Raw genomic sequence first — 19,242 nt, forward strand, 5'->3', positions numbered from 1 at the left:
TTTATGTAAAGCAACAACAGATGTTTGCTAATTCTGAGAGGTTTGTTTTAGATGCAACAATCAGAGATCAGAATCAACATTTGTTTTTTGTTTTTTTTAGCTCTGACCAAGTCAATATACAGACAATGTTATGTTTCCCCTTCATTCATTAAAGCTACATTCCTCCTATGTATGCTTCCTAAATTCAACGACCAAAACGCAAGTACGTTTATGATATATATACTTTTAATAAGTAAAATCAGATCAAGGTTAGTGTAATGCACTTTCATGCATAAACTGGGCTTAACATAGTCATTGCTTCATTTCTGTTGGATTCCAGACATCTGTCTCTATCAAAGGATCTGCAGCATATATTCCCCCCCCCTCTTTTATATGTTACAGTCCTAAGAGAAAAAAAAAAAATCACTCAAAATCGAATCTCAGAATCATCCTGTGATCATTCCTAATAAACAATTGGAAATATTTCTCACTTTCAGTCGTTAATAGGCAACATTTTTGAACTATGCGGTGGCGTTTAATCCACCACCTTTCACAAGTGAACACAGGCTCCCACTGCGGACCTCCCTCGTAAATTGTTACACAGGCCTGAGTGGAGAGTCACTTTCCTGTCGAGCTTCACATCAGGAAGTCAGTTTTGACAGGTCTGAATAAAAAAAAAAGAGTCAGGAATCACAGGAGAAAGGCATTTTATGAATCCAGTACGTTCTCCAGTATCGCATGAAACAAGCGAGGCATAGAAGGCGATGCTGTTTGCTCGTACGGAGCAGTTTGCAGCCTTTTCATAGACATCCCAGATTAGACATCAGAGGGATTTTCCACAGAAGATAAATCTGATTTTAAGTCTGTGCTCTTAATCCAGACTCCATGGTCACGAGACGATGACCCGTGACAGTCTGGTTGTGATTAAACCTTCTGGTAACTAAAGCTTAACTTGGGTATCGCAAAGTCACTCTCTCTCTCTCTCTTGGAACGCAATCACGGTTTTTTGTGTGTGAATTATTTCATGTTACTTGTTTAGATTACATCCAAATCATAAAATAACATCCTGCATGAATCATTAAAAAGAAAAAAGAAAAAAGCATAAAAACCTAAACCTGCTTCTCTTGGAACATATGCTTCAGCGGGGGAAGTTCTTTAGTTAAGATTCAAGCATTAGACCCGAGACAGTGATCACAAAACTCTGTTTAGATTGTGCAAGCAGCGTTTCAGCACTACAAAGGCAGCTACGTCTTTTCATGAAGGAGTTTACAAGTACTTCCTGCTTTACAGTGGTGCACTCCAGAGAAGGTGAAGGCTTTAATGTGCAATTGCCATCTAACAAAAACACGATTATGTCAGAAGCTGCGTGTACCATTCTCTCTGTTCAAAAGGGCTTTTGTGATCATATATTTTAATGTACTTTATCAAAGATTCCCTTTTTTTTCTGCTTCTGAACCCTGCAACAAATGCTGCACCGTTTGATATTCGGCGTACGAATATGATCGGATTTTTAGGTGCTTTCAGAAGGACAAACGGATCATCACACCTCTGATCACAAGCCCATCGCCTGACAAGTGAACACAAAACCTCTCGGCTGATTTATGTTTTGGCCTGTAATTAAAACGTACGAATGTGAAATCACCCTGTCCTCCTGACGTGACTCACAGCATTAGGATTTGTCGCTCTTCTGGTTGTGTAATTGTGGTCCCCGTGAAGTCATGTGACCGGCGTGAACCCGTTTTCGACTTGAAAACCTCTTGGCTCGGCATCTGCCAGAGTGACAGCAGTAATTCTCGGTGTGGTTTGAAAAGGGATTCAGGAGAAGAAAAAAAAAGCAAATCAATCATGTTGCAGCCTCATGACACAGGGTGGAGTCACGCTGCTGATGCGCTCGTTGCGTTGCTGTGACGCTCCTGTGTGTGTGTGGGGGGGGGGGGGACCAGCTGAATTAACAGTTTCAGACAGAGTTGGGGTTTCGGCACTCTATTCCACCCACGCACTGTAAATATAGGTTAATGAAGTAGCCTGTAGGCAGACGACAGGAGAGTGCGTTACTACCTTTGTTTGCTGGTGACATTGCCGCATGCAGCATGAAGGGACCTCGCCGGCTCCGCAACCTTTTATTTCAGCAATTAAGGGACCAACACTGACGAGGGGGGACCTGAAATGCATGCTGAAATTTTATATGAGAGCCTCCCTCCTAACTGCATCAGCACCGAACCACATAGAAAGTCGTATGAAAATGAATAGCTGTGATCTCCAAATGAAAGGGAGATCACACTATTTGCTTAAAGGACCACATCTATGCCCGCTAATAGGTTTCATTGGCTCAATCTGTTTTTTCCGGCCCGTGTTTAATCTGAGGCCGGAATAGTTTTTTGAATGGCTTGGTTTGATTAAATCTCTAGATGTGTTAACTGCCAAAACTTCCCCACTCAAAATGCTAAAATACTCCCAGTGATTTGCTCACCACTTTCACGTGATTTTCCTTAACATGTGGGTTTTTGATTTGACTCCGCTGTGTTTGTATTTTAGCAGCCATCGAATGCCAGGCGTCTCAGACGAGCACAGGCTCTCGAATTGAACCCTGATGCAGGTAATCCACATTGGAGAGCTGCTCAGACCTGCTGAACCACTTGTCATGTCGCCTGTAGACATAATCAGAATGTTTTTTTGTTTTTTTTGTTTTTTTTTCAAAGGAACAAGTTGTGAGCAAAACAAAAGCCTGCTACTGAATGGCAAGGACATTTATCAGTTGAGTATTGAATATCTGAGTGAATCAATAACAAATAAACCAATTAAGTAAACACATTTTCTGAGTCATTTCATTGCACTGTGAATGATTGTTTTAATGTTTGTCAGACCACTAACATATTCTACATGATAAGTCTCAAACAAACAGTGGTTTCCAAAGTTGGGAATGTGTGTATCAGATCTAAGTAACATAGATAGCAATGGTAACAACACATTTATGCATTAAGTTATACAATAAATACAAAGCAGTACTTATGGATTGGTTAAAAAACAACAAACAGCTATATCATGATTGTTGAAGTTGTTTTTGTTGTCAGTACTTACCCTTAAGTGACTTTTAATGACTGCCTACTCAACAGTCAACGTCCCCGGTCTCTTTTGTTGTTATTTTGAGGGTTGGAAGGTAAAAGGTTAGGGAACCACATGGGTTCAAACCCAGTTATGGTGTCTCGTTTCAACCCAGTTTACTGAGATTTAAAAAAAAAAAAAAAAACTTTTTTTAACAGTGTATTTTTCGTCCCATTTCAGGTAGAGTAATAGTATAAATACCATTAGGAATGACACGGACACGGTCTGTTTTAGCAAACTTCTATGTTTGTGTAGCTTAAAAAAATACCTATTTTCTATTCATTATATATTTTTACAAACCAAGATAACTCCGGGAAAGAAGATCGGTTTTCCTATGCTTTGGGGGTGGGGGGAAGCTGGAACTTCATTTCATTGTGTATTCATACTCCACACGTACAAATGCATATTCTATAAAATGAGGTATTTGTTCATACCAAATAATTGTATTATTGTCATAGGTAAATTAATGCAGAACCGAGTCAGAGATATAGGAAGACAAAATATGATTTCTGATTTTAGTTTCTATTTTATTAGAGAGCACGGCAGGATATGGCTAGAATGCGGGTGTTCTCCGGTCTATATAACTCCGCCGCCATCTTACATTTCCCAGTCTCCGCTGTTCTGGCTGCGTCAGTACCTGCTGTCTGCAGTTGCCTGTGAGGGAGTGGATGAGGGCTCCCCGCTGACGCTGCTCCACACATTCTCCCCGACTTTTTCTTTTTCCTTTTCCAAGTGGTTTTTACTCTCCGGAACCCAAGTGGACGGATTTGTCGTATTGACAAGGGTAGGCTTCAACATTCAAAACTATCGGCTTTCCTCAGTTTTCCTCCTTTTCCTTACCCGGGTCCGTGTGAACGCCAGCGGGAGTGGAGTCGGTTGTTGTGTGTATGTATGTGTGTATGCGTGTGTGTGTGTGTGGGCCAGCCGGCCGGGGATGGAGCTGCGGTAACCTGCGAGTCAGCTGCTTTCACGGCAGATTTTTGGGATAATCCAGCCACCGCCTTTTGGGGGCAAAAGCTTGTATTCTTAGATATTCGTCGACCTAATGTTTATAAAGAACATTTAGGCTGTTTTCCCAGCCAGTACTTAGACACGTTTGGATTTTATTGCCTTTTACCTAATTCGGGAGCGGAAAAAAACAGTTTGGATATTTTGTCTGGTATATTTTTAAAGTAGTTAACATTAGTAAATGTTAGCCTGTTAGCTTACAAACTGTTGGCCACATTCCTCCATTGTGACTCATGTTTGGGCTTCTTGAGTTTCGCCAGTTTTTTCAACTGTTTATGCGTAACGAAAACTACTGGAGGTGAGGAGGACACAACGGGGGGTTCACGCTTAACTTCTTACAAGGTTATTTCATCGATGTGAAAAACGCATAACGCGAATTTGTGAATTGTATTAAAGTCAAAGCGAACGTTTTGTCTTGAGTTGGAAGTTTGTGAGACTCTCCAACCTGTACGGAGCGTCAATGCTGTTTTATGTACGTATCTCAGTTGAAACAAAGTTTTTGTAGGTTATTTATTTATTTTTTTTAGTCTGACTGCAAGTCTTGGGTCAGCGTGTGTGTTTTTTCCCCTTTCGTCCTTTTAAACAAAGACCGACAAAATTCCTCGGAGCCGATGTGCTTCGGGAGGAAGACGAGGAGGAGCCAGAGTGTGAAATTTGAGTCGCTGGTGTTGGGGCAGAAAGTCGGGGGCAGCTGTGGAGAAGAGGCGGGGCGGCGTGCACATTGTTCGGGTCTATGTTGGTGGGGCTTTAGTAAATATTCCGGGGCTGAAAAAGTCGAATTTGACCCATTCGGCTTTTTTTTTTTTTTTTTTTTGCTTTTGCGGTTTCTGCCCTGTCGCACCTTCCCACTTGTCCTAAGCGGAGCCGTCTGCCGCGGGACGTTTCGGATCTACCATGAGTCAATTCATACCCACCAGGGGACGTTTCGTACCTGCTTTGACGCTGACGCTTCCTGACAGTGGCATGTAATTAAAAAACAAACAAAAAAAAACAAAAACAGACTTGAGATTTGAGGATTTTTTTTGCCAAATAATCTGAATAATTCATTAGAATATGAAGAATATAGAGGAATATGAACTGGTTCAGTACATGAGTATGTAGTAGTTTCAGATATGACTTGCAGTGTTAAGAAATTAAAAAGCACAAGTATGAAACACATTAGTACATTCCTGTGTGTGTGTGTGTACTTGTGCTACCTATTTTGATAATTTTCTGGTATATTCACTTACTTTAAATAGGCCTTTAGGGATGAGACCTGTCCTAATGCATCAGTTTGAGTTAGTATTAAGCTATACTGTGAATTTAAGTTTAAGATTAGGAATGTAGATGGAGGTGTTTGGGTTAAATGTCAGGAGTTCCTGAGTTACACTGAAGTCAGTAAAATGTCCTATTTTTCAAATACTAAAGTGTTTTTGTTCATAAAATGTGGACAAAAACACAATTTGAAAAATTTTCATACAGTACAGCTAGGTGCATATGTTGAACATGGCAACTAAAATGATCAATTTCAAATCAAGTGGTACCTAATTTAATGCTTTTATTCAGACTTTTTAGAATATTTAATTGTCTTCTTTTGTGTTTGTGTGGCTCGTCAGAGAAATCCCCAAGCAGGTTGCACAATGGAATAAAAAAAAGTGGATCAAACTTGCTGTCTCGTCAACACACTTTTTTTTTTTTTTTCTTTTTCTGATGATGCACAGAAATTTTTCAGACGGAAACGTAGGTGGTTTGTTTTGAGACGATCCACCTTTCCAGTGGTCTTGTCATTACCGGAACAACGCAGGGTTTCCTGTTTCCTCTGCTACTGAGCGTTGTCTAGATGTAGGCAGTGATTAGTGTTTGCCACCTGGTTCTGAGGCAGACTTTCGAGGCATAAACAAATAAAAACTAATGTGTGTGTGTGTGTGTGTGTAAGCTATGTTGGAGAACTCCCAGCATCAGAAAGGGATTCTTCGTGCGAGCCCCGTTGACGTTTGTCCTGTGTCCACAGCTATGCAGCATTTTGCAGCTGAGACACAAAATACGACTCTGCAGCGGCTGCAGGCATTTGGTTCATTGTGGTGTTTGGCAGCCAGTACTGAGTGCTGCTGACCCTGCACTTTAGCCGGCTAAGCCTGTGGCTGCTTCTTTTTCTCTCTGCTTTTGCCAATAATGGTTTTACTTTGGCTCATTTACTCATCTGGAGGTATTGACGCTCTGTGTTTTCTCCAGAAGAAACTCGATTGTCTCTGTAGAAGGTAGATGGATACAACTGGTGTATTGTCCTGATGTGAAAAGCTTTTTTTTAATGTCAAGTACAGCATTTCCCACCCCTAGAAAATAATCGCCCTCTTTTTTTAATTTTTTTTTTTATGCCTCTACATGCCAGGAAAACGGTTGTAAAATTTGGCCACAAAAGTCTGCAGGCCAAATGGACAGAAATGTAATTTAGCCTGGGGTAATTTGCCCAAAGCTCACTTGAACATAGTCCAGCACTAATTTAAAAGTGAGCTTCTTTTGCATTTTGTTGGTCTGTTTTCAGGTTTTGAATGTTATAGTAACTGATTTGAAAACCCGTTGCATTAAGCTTCAGGTCTGTGTGTAGCCTGGCTAGCTTAGATTGCAATAAAACACACTACACACATTTTTGTTCTTCTTGTTTTTAAATTTTACATCAACACTGTAACTTGTCAGCAAAGTTGAGCTGCAGCACATAAAAGTTAGGAAGCATTTAAAGTGCATCTGTGAGTCAGCTTGTGTTGCACCTGACTTTCATTAAAAAAAAAAGTTTGTTTCTCTAAGTTAATTGAGGCTTTTTTGACATGTTGCACGGCATGCGTAGGTCATAGTTGTACAATCTACACTCATATCTGTGACAGCTGCTTAACAGGCCCAGCCGAGCGCAGCTAAAGGTGATGTTTTCCTTCCCTTCGCTGCACAGATCATCCCTCTAGTGGCTGCTGTGTCGGGCAACGTGCATCTGGTTTTAATTATCCGCCTTTTAACTGCACCAGGCACAACTCTACATACTGGATTTGACATATGGCTTCAAAGTAACCCACCGTTCAGATTCTTGTGGCAGTGCACACAGAAAGTAAGAAGTCCTGCAGTGACAAGTTCTTTTTTTTTTTTCTTCTTTAAATTCATCTTTACTGTTTAACTTTTAACATTTTCTCTCGGTCAAAATTCAGAGATTTCTCTTTTGCTCATCTATAAAGAAGAAACTCTGTTTCCTAAGCCAGATTAAACGAACCGCTCAAACCGCCAGCGTGAATCATAAATGATTCCACTGTGTGCTTTGATTGTATGTTTGATTTGCATCCAGGCATGTATGAGGCATGTGGCTCTGGTTAGGACTGCGTTGGGTTATACGAGGGCAGGCCGGCGGTGCCGGGAGGATGGCGTGTGAACAGCAAATTTGAGTTCATGGTTGGAAACAGCAGTCGTCATCTAATTCGAGAGGATTCAAGATTGGCTTTTTTAGTCACCCAGCTAAACTACGGTGGTGGAGTTTCTCCTTGGATATCTGCTGCAGTTGAGCTTCATAAACTCACATTTACAGAGTAAATTTGTTGCCTGCCCTGTTTTAGTAGCTTGTTTTGTCTTTACTCCTACTTTTTTTTCCACCTTTTTCTTTTTCCTTTTAGGTTTTGATCTGTCCAGGATTAACCTGGGATAAAATTTTCAAGTGAAAATGTGTGGGGTTTCCCCCCAGTGTATTATAAGCCTGGCAGGCCACCAGGTTTTACTTGTGACCCCATCAGGCTAAGCATTGCTTATTTACTTAAATCTTTGCATTTTTTTTAAGACTTTATAGTTAATGTTCAGGTATAAATCTTCCAATCTTTAAGTAACACATAATTATCAAGTGAAATTTTCAAATTTTCCTGTCAACTTTAAACATTTTTTCACTCAAAAACACGACAGGCCGCTGGATGAACGATGCCCAAGCATCCAACCACTGGGCTTAGCAAGTTTTCTTGGGGAAACTTTCAATGTATAACAATGTTTTATTACTTTTACTTTAAATATTTTTGCCAACTAGAGTTTTAAAAATAAAGTTGTGTGAATGAGAGTGAGTGGCACTCCTTTAGTTTCCACAACTTTTCTGTCATGTTTTCCAACAGGATACATTTCTTAATACTATTTATTTTAAAGTCTTCTGGAAAATATTATTGTCTTCTTTTAGTCAGAATGACCAGCATTGCGCAGCAACTGGTGGGGGAGGGGCAGGGCTGCAACACTCCAGGACTTTATGAGATCTCATTAAAAAAAAGACCTTAGAAACCATCTGAGAGGAAATTTAGACTGTTTTAAAACGGAAACTTTTTAAAGCCTCCCAGTAATAAAGCCATAGTTAGCTGCTGCTTCTGTTCTATTTGAATAAACTTGGCTTAATCAGCTCCTCCATGTGTTGCTGTTCTCACCAGATACTGGAACAGATGCGTTGTTTAGTCAGACATTCAGAGATGGCTCTTAATCCAGCTGCAGACAGGATTTTAAGTTATGTTTGTTTCAATTCTTCCTGGATTTTGTACTTTCATAAACGGCCGATTGGACTCGATAGAATCAAGCTCTTGTTGGATTTTAAATGATTAAAAACGCACCTTTTTCCTGCCAGACAGGAGCACTGTCATAATAGTCAAAAGATGCTGTTGTAGTTTTGCATGTACTGTTACAATGCAAAGATTACATTTCAACTACTGACCAACAGCACTCTGAAACGTAGCAACCACAGGGCTTTTCTTTTTCTTCTTTTTTTTTTTGGACCGAGAGGATGGAACATTATTTTAGTTGTCCATGTGTTGGCTCAGAGATGCAGGGTAGATTAGGGAAATTAGGTCTGCCAGCATTTGTCACTTGTTCCAGAGGCAGCTGCACCCGAGAGAAAGTACTGCTGCTGGTCACGCTACTGCTTTAGTACAATAAAACCCACTTATTGCTCCTAAACTGTTCAGATATCACACATTCCTACAGAGGATAGAGTTGTTTTTCCATGTTTGAGTTTTGCCACCGAAGGACAAACATTAATGTTTTTCCTTGTCCTGTTTCCAGTTTTGCTGAGCTAAAGTGCACCTTCAAACTAGTAACTTGTTCACTCGAAATTGAAGTTAACAATTTTTTAAAGGAGGAAAGACGAGAGGAGCTCAATCAATCCGTCACTTATCCTGTTAGGATGGTTGGGACTGGTATCCATCTCTAGAGGTCGTTGGGTCACCACCAGTCCATCACAGGACAAACAACCACACACCGTTGTACCCGTGTATCTTGTGTGTCTCTAAATGATTTGTGCTCTCATTCCTGTGGGTGTAAAAGAGGGGATGAGCCACAGACCCCAGAAAACCTCCGTCTGTCTCCTGGAAAATTACATGTGGTTTAATTACATGTGATTAAGCAAAGTTAGAGGGACTTGTTCTGTAATCGTCTGAAACAGAAACTAGACCTCCCCTCTTGTGAATATCCTGTCATTTTAGTCATTACTGTGATTTTTGACACAAGATGGACGGGTGTTCGTAGGAGTTGAACTCTACTTGTGTTGACTGACAGGTTTTCTCTTTGAGCGCTTCAGAGGTTTTGTTTCTATAGCAGAGCCTGTTGTTTCCTTTGATTAAAGTCTACAGTAAGTTTGTTTTCTACACAGGTTCCTGTCCTGCATGTTTTCAAAGCTCTGGTTGCATGTTGGTGTTCAAAAATACCTGATTAAAAAAAAAAAAATCTTCATACATTGTAATTTGGCCCATTGCTGGTCTCCTCTCATGTGCTGTTTTTATAAATGTTGAGAGTTTTTGGTCAAGTTAAAGTAATGGCTGGTAGAGTTGGTGGAAAGCAGCATCAGAAATGATGAGATGAGACAATTTCCTGATCTGATCTAAAAAAAAAAAAAACAAACAAAACCCAAAGCTGTAGTCTGTACAGTGGCAATGTGACCCTGACTTTTAAACCTGTGCAAAAACATGGGAATAGATTGAAACTGAGTGACTTTATTTGCTGTTTTGGGCTGGGTTGTGTTTCTATTTTACTGGGTAGAAGCTGTAGCTGGCTTTGTATACTGTAGGAAATGTACTTGCGTTTTATTGTCTCATTAATCTGTTTAAATGGGTTTTTCCTTTCGTCTCTCATATGGCGCCTCTTTAATTTGAAGGGGCGTTCAGACTAGCATGTTGTAACAAGAGCGCATTCATTCTCCCATTTACTGTCATGTTAATTTTCACATGATGGTTTTTGAATGTGTACAGACTCCACAGGTTCAAACTTTTCTTATTTTGACAGACCTTTGTAGACATTTTTTCTTCACTCCAACTTTTTTGTTTCTGTCATAACATTTATCTTCCAGTGTGAATTGAAAATGCCCCGTTTTCAGTTTTGCCCCCTTTCCCCTGCTAAATTAATCCCTTTTGCTTGCTCTACCTCTCCTGCCATTGCCAGTATTTACTTTCCAGCAGTGTGTGGTTTCGGCTTCAAAGCCAGCTCAGGAATGCGAGCGCCCTCCTCCCTCCCGTTGCCTCCTCTCTCCACCCAGCGCTGCACTTCCCTCGTCCTTCCTCGCTGGTAGCTGCTGCCCTTAATGGAGGCTTTTGTGTGCGAGCTGCAACTGTTTGCATATCTGTCTGAAACGGGAAGAGGAAACCCAAGAAAGGGAGGAGGCAGAAAAAGAAAACACTGTAAAGTCACTTGTCTGGGCCGTTTCCTTTGAACTAATATCTTTAATTTCAGCTGCCTTTTTTTTTACAGCTTTCCTCTTTGAGTGATGTTGGATGAGTAGATGGAAGTAGAAATGTTTGACTATTTGCTGTCTTTTTTTTCCCCCTCTGCAGATCAGGAAGCTGTGTTGGGTGTGGTTTGAGAAAGAAACATGGCTTCCCAGGGTGAGTTGTTGTGGTTCAGGGGTCATCTTTGCACAATTGTAAAAGTTGTCGAGCTTTTTTGTTGTTGCTGTTCTTGAGTAGGCCTGTTAAAATAAATCAAATAATTGCATGATAAATTAAAACAAACTCAATAAGTCCCATTTGGATGATTTATTGTTTTTCTATTTCCTACAAAAAGCCAGATGACAGAAGTCTCCACATTTGATTTTATTTTTTGTTTGTTTTATTTTGGATATTTCAAATATCTTTCAGTTCCAGTATTAAATGTTTATTAGTATTTAAAGTTTGATCTTTGAGAATCTTTTCTTGCATTATTATATAACTTGAAAACGGTCTCAAAACAACCATATTGTTGTTTATCGCAATAACGTCTGGGACAATTTATCGTCCAGCAGAATTTGTCATTGTGACAGGCCTGTTCTTGAGCACAAATATTCGTCTATCGAGTTCAGTTTGAATGTTTGGCCAGATGTAGTTTGGTGAAGTGATTCTAAAGTTGTCTGAATTTGCGTCTCCTCAGCTGATCTGATGGAACTGGACATGGCCATGGAGCCGGACCGCAAGGCGGCCGTCAGCCACTGGCAGCAGCAGTCATACCTGGATTCAGGGATTCATTCAGGGGCCACCACAACTGCTCCCTCCCTCAGCGGGAAAGGCAACCCAGAGGAGGACGACCTGGACAACAACCAGGTCCTGTATGAGTGGGAGCAGGGCTTCAACCAGAACTTCTCCCAGGACCAAGTACAAGGTAGGTTTCACCTGTCCTCTGCCTCCCTGTAGACGATTAGGAAGCAATGGTTAAAGTAAGCCAACGTTGACTGATTAAACATCCCTTCTCTCTGTCCTAGACATAGACGGTCAGTACGCCATGACGCGTGCTCAGCGGGTGCGTGCGGCCATGTTCCCAGAGACCCTGGAGGAGGGCATGCAGATCCCGTCCACGCAGTATGACGCTACAAACCCCACCAACGTCCAGAGGCTGGCGGAGCCGTCACAGATGCTCAAACACGCCGTGGTCAATCTGATCAACTACCAAGATGATGCCGAGCTCGCCACCAGAGCCATACCAGAACTCACCAAGCTACTCAACGACGAGGACCAGGTTATCATCCACAGAAATGTCTGGCCCAGATTAGGGCTGGGCGATGTGGCTTAGAAATATAATCTCTGATTTTTTTATCTTTTTTTTGGGGCTGTCATAAAAAATTTAAAAAAAGTACAAAAGACAATATTTAAAAAAAATGTCAATATTTTTTATTTATTTTTTGTGTTTGAGTTCTCACAGATGTACTACTTCATTCTTCAAATATTACAGCTTCAGTCTGATAATATTGAGATTTTATTTTCATAGTATTAAACTTTATTCTTGTATCATGACTTCTTAAAAAAATTGTAGTAGAGCTGATCTAAATACAAAACTTAAATAAATAGAAGTTGTAAAACAAAACGCTTGTCAAACAAGATGGCTGACCTTGGTGTGCTGGCAGCATTTCCTACAAAAAGCCAGATGACAGAAGAAAATCGGTTCATTGCTCAACTCTATCCCAGAGCTTTTTTTTTTTTTTTTTTTTACACAATGATCAAAATGACACATGGTTCCATCTTCCATCCAGGTGGTAGTTAACAAAGCAGCAGTGATGGTCCACCAGCTTTCGAAGAAGGAAGCCTCTCGTCACGCCATCATGCGCTCCCCTCAGATGGTCTCTGCGATCGTCAGGACCATGCAGAACACCAACGACATGGAGACGGCCCGCTGCACGGCAGGAGCTCTGCACAACCTGTCCCACCACAGAGAGGGGCTACTGGCCATCTTCAAGTCCGGAGGAATACCGGCTCTAGTTAAAATGCTCGGGTAGGCGGTGCAGGGATGATTCCCACCGGGTGCATATGTCTTCCAACTCGTCGAGTTTGTGTAACCAAACGGTTTCTCCTCCTCAGGTCGCCGGTGGATTCCGTCCTGTTCTACGCAATCACTACCCTCCACAACCTCCTGCTGCACCAAGAAGGAGCCAAGATGGCCGTCCGCTTGGCCGGCGGTCTTCAGAAAATGGTGGCTCTGCTCAGCAAAACCAATGTTAAGTTCCTGGCCATCACCACCGACTGTCTGCAGATACTAGCCTACGGAAACCAGGAAAGCAAGGTGAGGAAGGGGTCAAAGGGAGGAAGCTACATGTCAGAGCAGCTCTGAAAGAGCCTAACCTGGTTTTGTTTGTGTAAAGCTGATTATCCTGGCGAGCGGTGGCCCCCAAGCACTGGTCAACATCATGAGGACCTACACGTACGAGAAGCTCCTGTGGACCACAAGCCGCGTCCTTAAGGTTCTGTCGGTGTGCTCCAGTAACAAACCGGCCATCGTTGAAGCTGGTAGGTCTTTGAACCATTTACGTTGAGTGGATTTCCCAGCAGCAGGCCGTTCCATATGTAACACTGTGCGTCCGTTCAGGAGGTATGCAGGCTCTGGGTCTCCACCTGACAGATCCAAGCCAGAGACTGGTCCAGAATTGTCTCTGGACCCTCAGGAACCTGTCAGATGCCGCCACCAAACAGGTGAGGGCAGCTGCAGCAACTCTGTTTGACCGAACACAAGACTGCATGGTTCCAGGATTCATTTTCATAAGAATATAAGATTAGAATAAATTTTCTTTATCTGAAGTTCCCAGTGTCTTTGTTGAGCTGTCTTCTGTTTGCTTTCCAGGAGGGAATGGAAGGTCTTCTGGGAACTCTGGTTCAGCTGCTCGGCAGTGACGACATCAACGTGGTGACCTGTGCTGCTGGGATCCTTTCTAATCTGACCTGTAACAACTATAAGAACAAAATGATGGTCTGCCAGGTGAGATTACACTCAGTTTACTGGCCTCATTTGCACATTTTTCTTTAATAAACCGCAGTCAGTCATTTGATGCGTATCCACTGACCATAGAATTATGCAAATTGGAACGACAAAAATAAATTTGCGCAATGGAAACATGGCAATTTCGAATAAAACTTGCAGTTTTTGATGACGTTTTTGTGCTTGGATGAGCTTGTTTCCCAGGAGTATCAAAATGAGCGTTTTTTGAGAAACTGCCGTGAAAACAGGAAGTGGTAGGAGGATGACGACAAGGCGGCGTGATTTTTAAATGACCTATAGCGTGATCATGTGTGGTTTCAGTTGCTTTTCTCATTTAATGGAAACACCGCAATTGCGAAATAGTTTTTTCAACATTAGTGGAATATCAGCAAAGTCTTCCTCACGTTTGTAATGTAAACACAGCTACTTATTCCTACGGTCTGTAAGATCTCCCTCTAATTTTCAGCAACATTTTTGTTTTTGTGCATGAATTTCTCTAAAACCTGTAGGCGGAATCTGTTCACGCCTCATCTGTTGCGTTGTGCGTTTCAGGTTGGAGGCATTGAGGCGTTGGTTCGCACGGTGCTGCGGGCCGGAGACAGAGAAGACATCACAGAGCCAGCCATCTGCGCCCTGCGCCATCTCACATCTCGACATCAGGACGCCGAGATGGCCCAGAATGCCGTGCGGCTGCACTACGGCCTACCTGTGGTGGTCAAGTTACTGCATCCACCGTCACACTGGCCCCTCATCAAGGTACGCAAGCACATGCTCCTGCTCTTAATTTATGTTTAAAATATGTAATGAGCATTTTCTAGATTTATATCTGAGGTTTTTCTTAATTCCATAGTGGTGCTCATACATCTTAAACATGCCGTGTTACTTCCCATCAGGCTACAGTGGGTCTGATCCGTAACCTAGCCCTGTGCCCCGCCAACCACTCCCCCCTGAGGGAGCAGGGCGCCATCCCCAGACTGGTCCAGCTGCTGGTCAGAGCCCACCAGGACACGCAGAGACGCACCAGCATGGGAGGCACACAGCAGCAGTTTGTGGTAAGAGCAGCTCACGCTACACTCCCGTTGTCATAGCTCCAAGATGAGCCTCCATAAGCTCTCGCACACTTGCAGAGCGGCCATAAGAGCTCTAATGACATCCTGTGGAGGGCAGGATGAGCAGGCGGTGCCGGGCTTTATCCCGATCCTGACGGAGTGTTTGTGTTAACAGGAGGGAGTCCGTATGGAGGAGATCGTCGAGGGCTGCACAGGAGCACTTCACATCCTGGCCAGAGATCTCCATAACAGAGTGGTCATCAGAGGCCTCAACACCATCCCACTCTTTGTACAGGTATGTCTTCTGTTGTCCGTTTTTTTTTTTTCTTTTTTTAAACATGGAGGTAGAAATGTAGGAATGAATTTGACTGCGAGTTTCTGTCTTTTTGCAGCTGTTGTACTCTCCCATTGAGAACATCCAGCGCGTAGCAGCAGGCGTCCTCTGTGAGCTGGCCCAGGACAAAGAGGTGGCAGAGGCCATCGAGGCCGAGGGAGCCAGCGCCCCGCTCACAGAGCTGCTGCACAGCCGCAACGAAGGAGTTGGTACGTCCAGAGGAATGCCTGCTTATTTCTTCGTTTTTTTTTTTTTATTTAAACGGCTACCTAACTGGTTATGTACTAAATCAATGCATAAGGTTATTTCATATAATGAGCCATAGAGACTATTGAGGCGGGCGATGTGGCTTAAAAATAAACCAGATTTTCAAGTTATTTTCTATTTAAAAATTTTATACGTTTGATTAAAAAAAAAAAAAAATTATTTTTAAAAAGACAAATAACAGAAAAAAAAAATATTTTTAAAGCGTCTTTTAATTCAATCATCCCTTCTGTGACGAGTATCAGGGCCTGTTGTCATATTAACAGAATATAGATGTAATTTTACCAAATCTATCATCTTAAAATTGTTTTAATGAGGGGGGGAAGAAAAGCTTGAATGATTTTTTTATTTTTCCTGTTGGCGTTCTTATAAAATTACTACTTTTACTATTATGACTTTATTCTCATATTAATTTGACTTTGTTATAATTTTTGGGGGGTAGGAGGGTGAAACCAACTTATCATGACCTACCTTTTATATTTCATCAGAGTTGATCTGAATTGAAAATCCAAATAAATAGAAGCTGTAAAAAAACAAAACGCTCTTCAAGAAAGATGGCGAACTTGGCTGCTGAGGCCACTCTGAATTGGTGAAGCAATAATCCAGATTTTCCAAAAATAAAATATTTGGTTAATAAGGTCAAATCAATTTATCACCCTGCCCTAGGAACGGTAGTGTTTGTTCCAGAGTCCTGAAAATGTCATCATTAAAGCTGCAGCAGCTCCTTCTAAACCGTCCCTCATGTCCTTCCCCAGCAACATACGCAGCAGCAGTTCTGTTCCGCATGTCGGAGGACAAACCTCAAGACTACAAGAAGCGGCTGTCTGTGGAGCTGACCAGCTCTCTGTTCAGGACAGAAGCAATGTCCTGGAATGAGGTACTGGCAGCTTTTTCTTCTTCTCATAATGGTCCTTATCATCCAAATGTGTGAACTTCTCTGCTCACACATTTTATGCGTTTCCACAGACCGGAGACCTGGGTTTGGACATCGGAGCACAGGGGGAGCCTCTGGGCTACAGACAAGATGGTGAGTTGCCTTCTCAGGTTGATGCTTCTGCAACACTTTCACACGAAAAGAGGCACAAACACGTCGGAGCAGCTGAGTTTAAACCCCACTTAGTCTTACTTCAGATCCAAAGGAAAGTTCGGCAGAAATCTTTTTAGCTTCAACTTTTTTAAAGCTCGGTGTGTGACATCAGTAACTACTTGGGTGTGTAAAGTAATTTTAATGGCTGGGATGTCGCAGGAAGTTCCAGCCTGCTGCTCTGTTTACTTATCAGCAGGTTAGAGGGAACAGTTGCCAGGTCTTATTTTATAAACTTGCTGAATGTTGGTGAACTCATTTACCACCCAGCCGCCGTGGCACCAAGTAAACTGGGCCTGAATCGCTTCAACACGTGGGCCGATGAGCCACCGTGCAGCCTGCCGGCGGATGACCTGTGTTGCTGTGCGGTGTTTTGTTGAAATGATCGTACTACTGTGTGACTGCGTGGTTTTTAACATGCTTCTAACAGCTGCTTTGCTTCCCCCGCTTCTCCTCCACCCTCGCTCCACCGCCCCAGACCCAAACTACCGTCCCTTTCACTCTGGGGGCTACGCAGGGGACGCCATGGGCATGGAGCCCATGATGGACCACGATCTGGGTGGAGGGCACCACCCAGGCCAGGACTACCCACCCGTAGAAGGGCTGCCCGACCTGGGCCACGCCCCCGAGCTGATAGAGGGCCTTCCACCTGGTGACTCAAACCAACTGGCCTGGTTTGATACCGACCTGTAAATACCAAGACCACCATTACACTACACTTTCTACTAGGTAAGACCCACTTCTCATTCCACTTTGTAGCCTTCTCCAAGCAGCACAGTGGGGAGTATCCCAGATAAATGTTAGGAGGAGGGGGAGGCTCACTCTGGCTGTTGCATGTCCGGACGGCTCCCGCTCTGAAGCTGTGTGATGTGGCGTTTGATCTCTGTGTGTGGTCCTCCACCAGACCCAGTAGCCTCCACTTCCTCTCCTTGAACGTCTTTTTTTTCTTTTCTTCTTCTTCTCTTCTCCTTCCAGCTGTATCATGTGATCTGGATGAACCTGCATCGTGATTCGCCCATATGGAGGAGGCGGGGTCTCAGAAAGTGCCTGAAGATGACTCAAGAACAGCAAGCAGTTTCCTGTCTACAGGAGCTCCATTGGGACAAAGTAGATTTTTTTTTTTTTAGTGCGGTTCGGTTCTGGTCTCTCGACTTCATCGAAGGCCGACTTCAATCCTGACGAAACACAGATTTTGATCTCAATGAGCTTTTTTTTCTTTTCTTTTTTTTTCCCCCCCAACAACTTTTTTTTAATGTATTTTGTTTTTTAATTTTTAATACTTTGGGTTGTTTTACTTTTTTATTCCGTTTTAAGTCTGTAATGGTACAAACTGAACTTAGCTTGCTTTTTCAATTTTCTGCATTATGATACTCATCATTTTTTTATTTTTTTTTTTCTAGTCCCTTGTATTTTAAGTCTAAGTGTTTTTTGTTTTTCTTTCTAAGTGGTGATGCTCCATCCAAAAGAACTGGATGAGATTTTAAATGGTGTCCAAACACTAAAGGTAATCAGTTGAATTGTATTCTAATGATCAAGTGTAACATTGTGTAGCTTTTGTACAAAAAAAAAAACAAAAAAAAAAACAAACATGAATTGGAAATCATGGTCCAAATATCGAGCTATTTTCTTGCTTTAAAGGAGGACACCGACGTGTCCCAGCTGTTCCAAAGGGGGTTAGCTGACCGAGCTGGGTGGGCGTGTCTGTAAGGATGGGTGGAGACGTGCTCCTATTGGTCTGCTGTTACTAAGGGGTGAAGTAGTGAGGCGCTGGTTGCTTGTAGCCTGCTGTGTTCTGAAACAATAAAACGGACTGTCATTTCACCCACGTGTCTGGTCTCATTTCAGTGAGAAGTTTGGTTTGGACAAACTCTCCGTCACTTATTCAGCACCACCGCCTTTATAACATTTCAAATCTTTAAAAGGATATTCTGGGAATGTACACATTTTCATGTTGATGGTCTATACTTTTCCAGATTAATTGGCAGATTCGCAGGTTATACCAGTACAATCATTCAGACTTGTAACTCTGCTTCAAGTTAGAAAACTTCTTATGACCCTGCTGCATCACAGACCTGGCATCAACACAAAGGCCATAGAAATAACATCCAAGTTCTGAAAATACTAATGCAATATTTCACCCCGCTGTAAGAATTCATTAAGCAGCACACAGGTCAACTAGAGGAGAGACTGCAGTGATCCTGAGATCACATCATTTAAAAAAAACTCGACTCATCTGAAGCATGTAAATACCTGGAGAAAAATCACTAATTAAAAACTCTTAAAAACCAAAGCTGCTTTGTAAAAGCTCCAAACTCTTGATTTATTTGGTTTATTGGGGGGAAACATCCTGTAAAAAGATTATTAACCTCCAACTTGTATATTTACATTCATGTTCTACTTGATGGAAATACACTTAAATGTATGAATCCTGAAATGAATAAGCTTGAAAGGAAGTGAGAAGTCAAAGTGCAGTGAGTGGAAACAACACGGTAGAATTAGGAGTAAACACTGGAAGTGTTGATCACTACTTTCCTTTTTCCAGAATTGTCCTTGAAAACAAATTCCAGTTTTTCAGGCTATATGGGAATTATGTAATTAGGAATGTCACTGTAAACAGTTGGGCCTTTTGTACGACGGTGTATTAGGGCCATTGTGGAGTAAATTTCTATCCAAAAAACTCAGAAATTTGAAGAGTAATAGAAATTGACCAGCAGTTGACTTCTGAAACTCAGAAATGCTCAAGTTTT

General features: G+C 42.1%; 2 protein-coding genes and 1 long non-coding RNA gene across 3 annotated transcripts in view; 2 read left to right on the plus strand and 1 right to left on the minus strand.

Moving 5' to 3' along the window:
• Positions 1 to 11: 11 nt before the first annotated feature.
• On the plus strand, positions 12 to 2,790 carry LOC103478324 (uncharacterized). Its single transcript, XR_535787.2, has 2 exons — positions 12 to 2,575; positions 2,679 to 2,790. It is a non-coding gene; the product is annotated as an uncharacterized LOC103478324 (long non-coding RNA).
• Positions 2,791 to 3,682: 892 nt separating this feature from the next.
• Positions 3,683 to 18,316, plus strand: ctnnb1 (catenin (cadherin-associated protein), beta 1). Its single transcript, XM_008432067.2, has 17 exons — positions 3,683 to 3,865; positions 10,884 to 10,934; positions 11,455 to 11,682; positions 11,783 to 12,036; positions 12,548 to 12,786; positions 12,873 to 13,074; positions 13,154 to 13,298; positions 13,378 to 13,481; positions 13,630 to 13,764; positions 14,317 to 14,520; positions 14,658 to 14,816; positions 14,989 to 15,108; positions 15,206 to 15,356; positions 16,167 to 16,288; positions 16,378 to 16,438; positions 16,974 to 17,224; positions 17,471 to 18,316. The coding sequence occupies exons 2-16, from the start codon at positions 10,922 to 10,924 to the stop codon at positions 17,186 to 17,188; spliced, it is 2,352 nt and encodes a 783-aa protein (XP_008430289.1). The 5' UTR covers positions 3,683 to 3,865; positions 10,884 to 10,921; the 3' UTR covers positions 17,189 to 17,224; positions 17,471 to 18,316.
• Positions 11,583 to 19,242, minus strand: part of ulk4 (unc-51 like kinase 4) — a 98,350-nt gene continuing 90,690 nt past the window's right edge. The window contains exon 39 of the mRNA XM_008432070.1: positions 11,583 to 11,708. The gene's annotated coding sequence lies outside the window, so the exon portion shown is untranslated. The remainder of the gene's footprint in view (positions 11,709 to 19,242) is intronic.

The sequence above is a fragment of the Poecilia reticulata genome, linkage group LG16, assembly GCF_000633615.1.
Source record: "Poecilia reticulata strain Guanapo linkage group LG16, Guppy_female_1.0+MT, whole genome shotgun sequence".
In the NCBI taxonomy this organism is placed as follows: Eukaryota; Metazoa; Chordata; class Actinopteri; order Cyprinodontiformes; family Poeciliidae; genus Poecilia; species Poecilia reticulata.

Excerpts from the sequence above, each read along its gene's own strand:
- ctnnb1 (XM_008432067.2), top strand. Across the intron at positions 14,521-14,657 it reads CACACTGGCCCCTCATCAAG|GCTACAGTGGGTCTGATCCG; the intron begins GTACGCAAGCAC and ends ACTTCCCATCAG. Across the intron at positions 16,289-16,377 it reads AAGCAATGTCCTGGAATGAG|ACCGGAGACCTGGGTTTGGA; the intron begins GTACTGGCAGCT and ends GCGTTTCCACAG.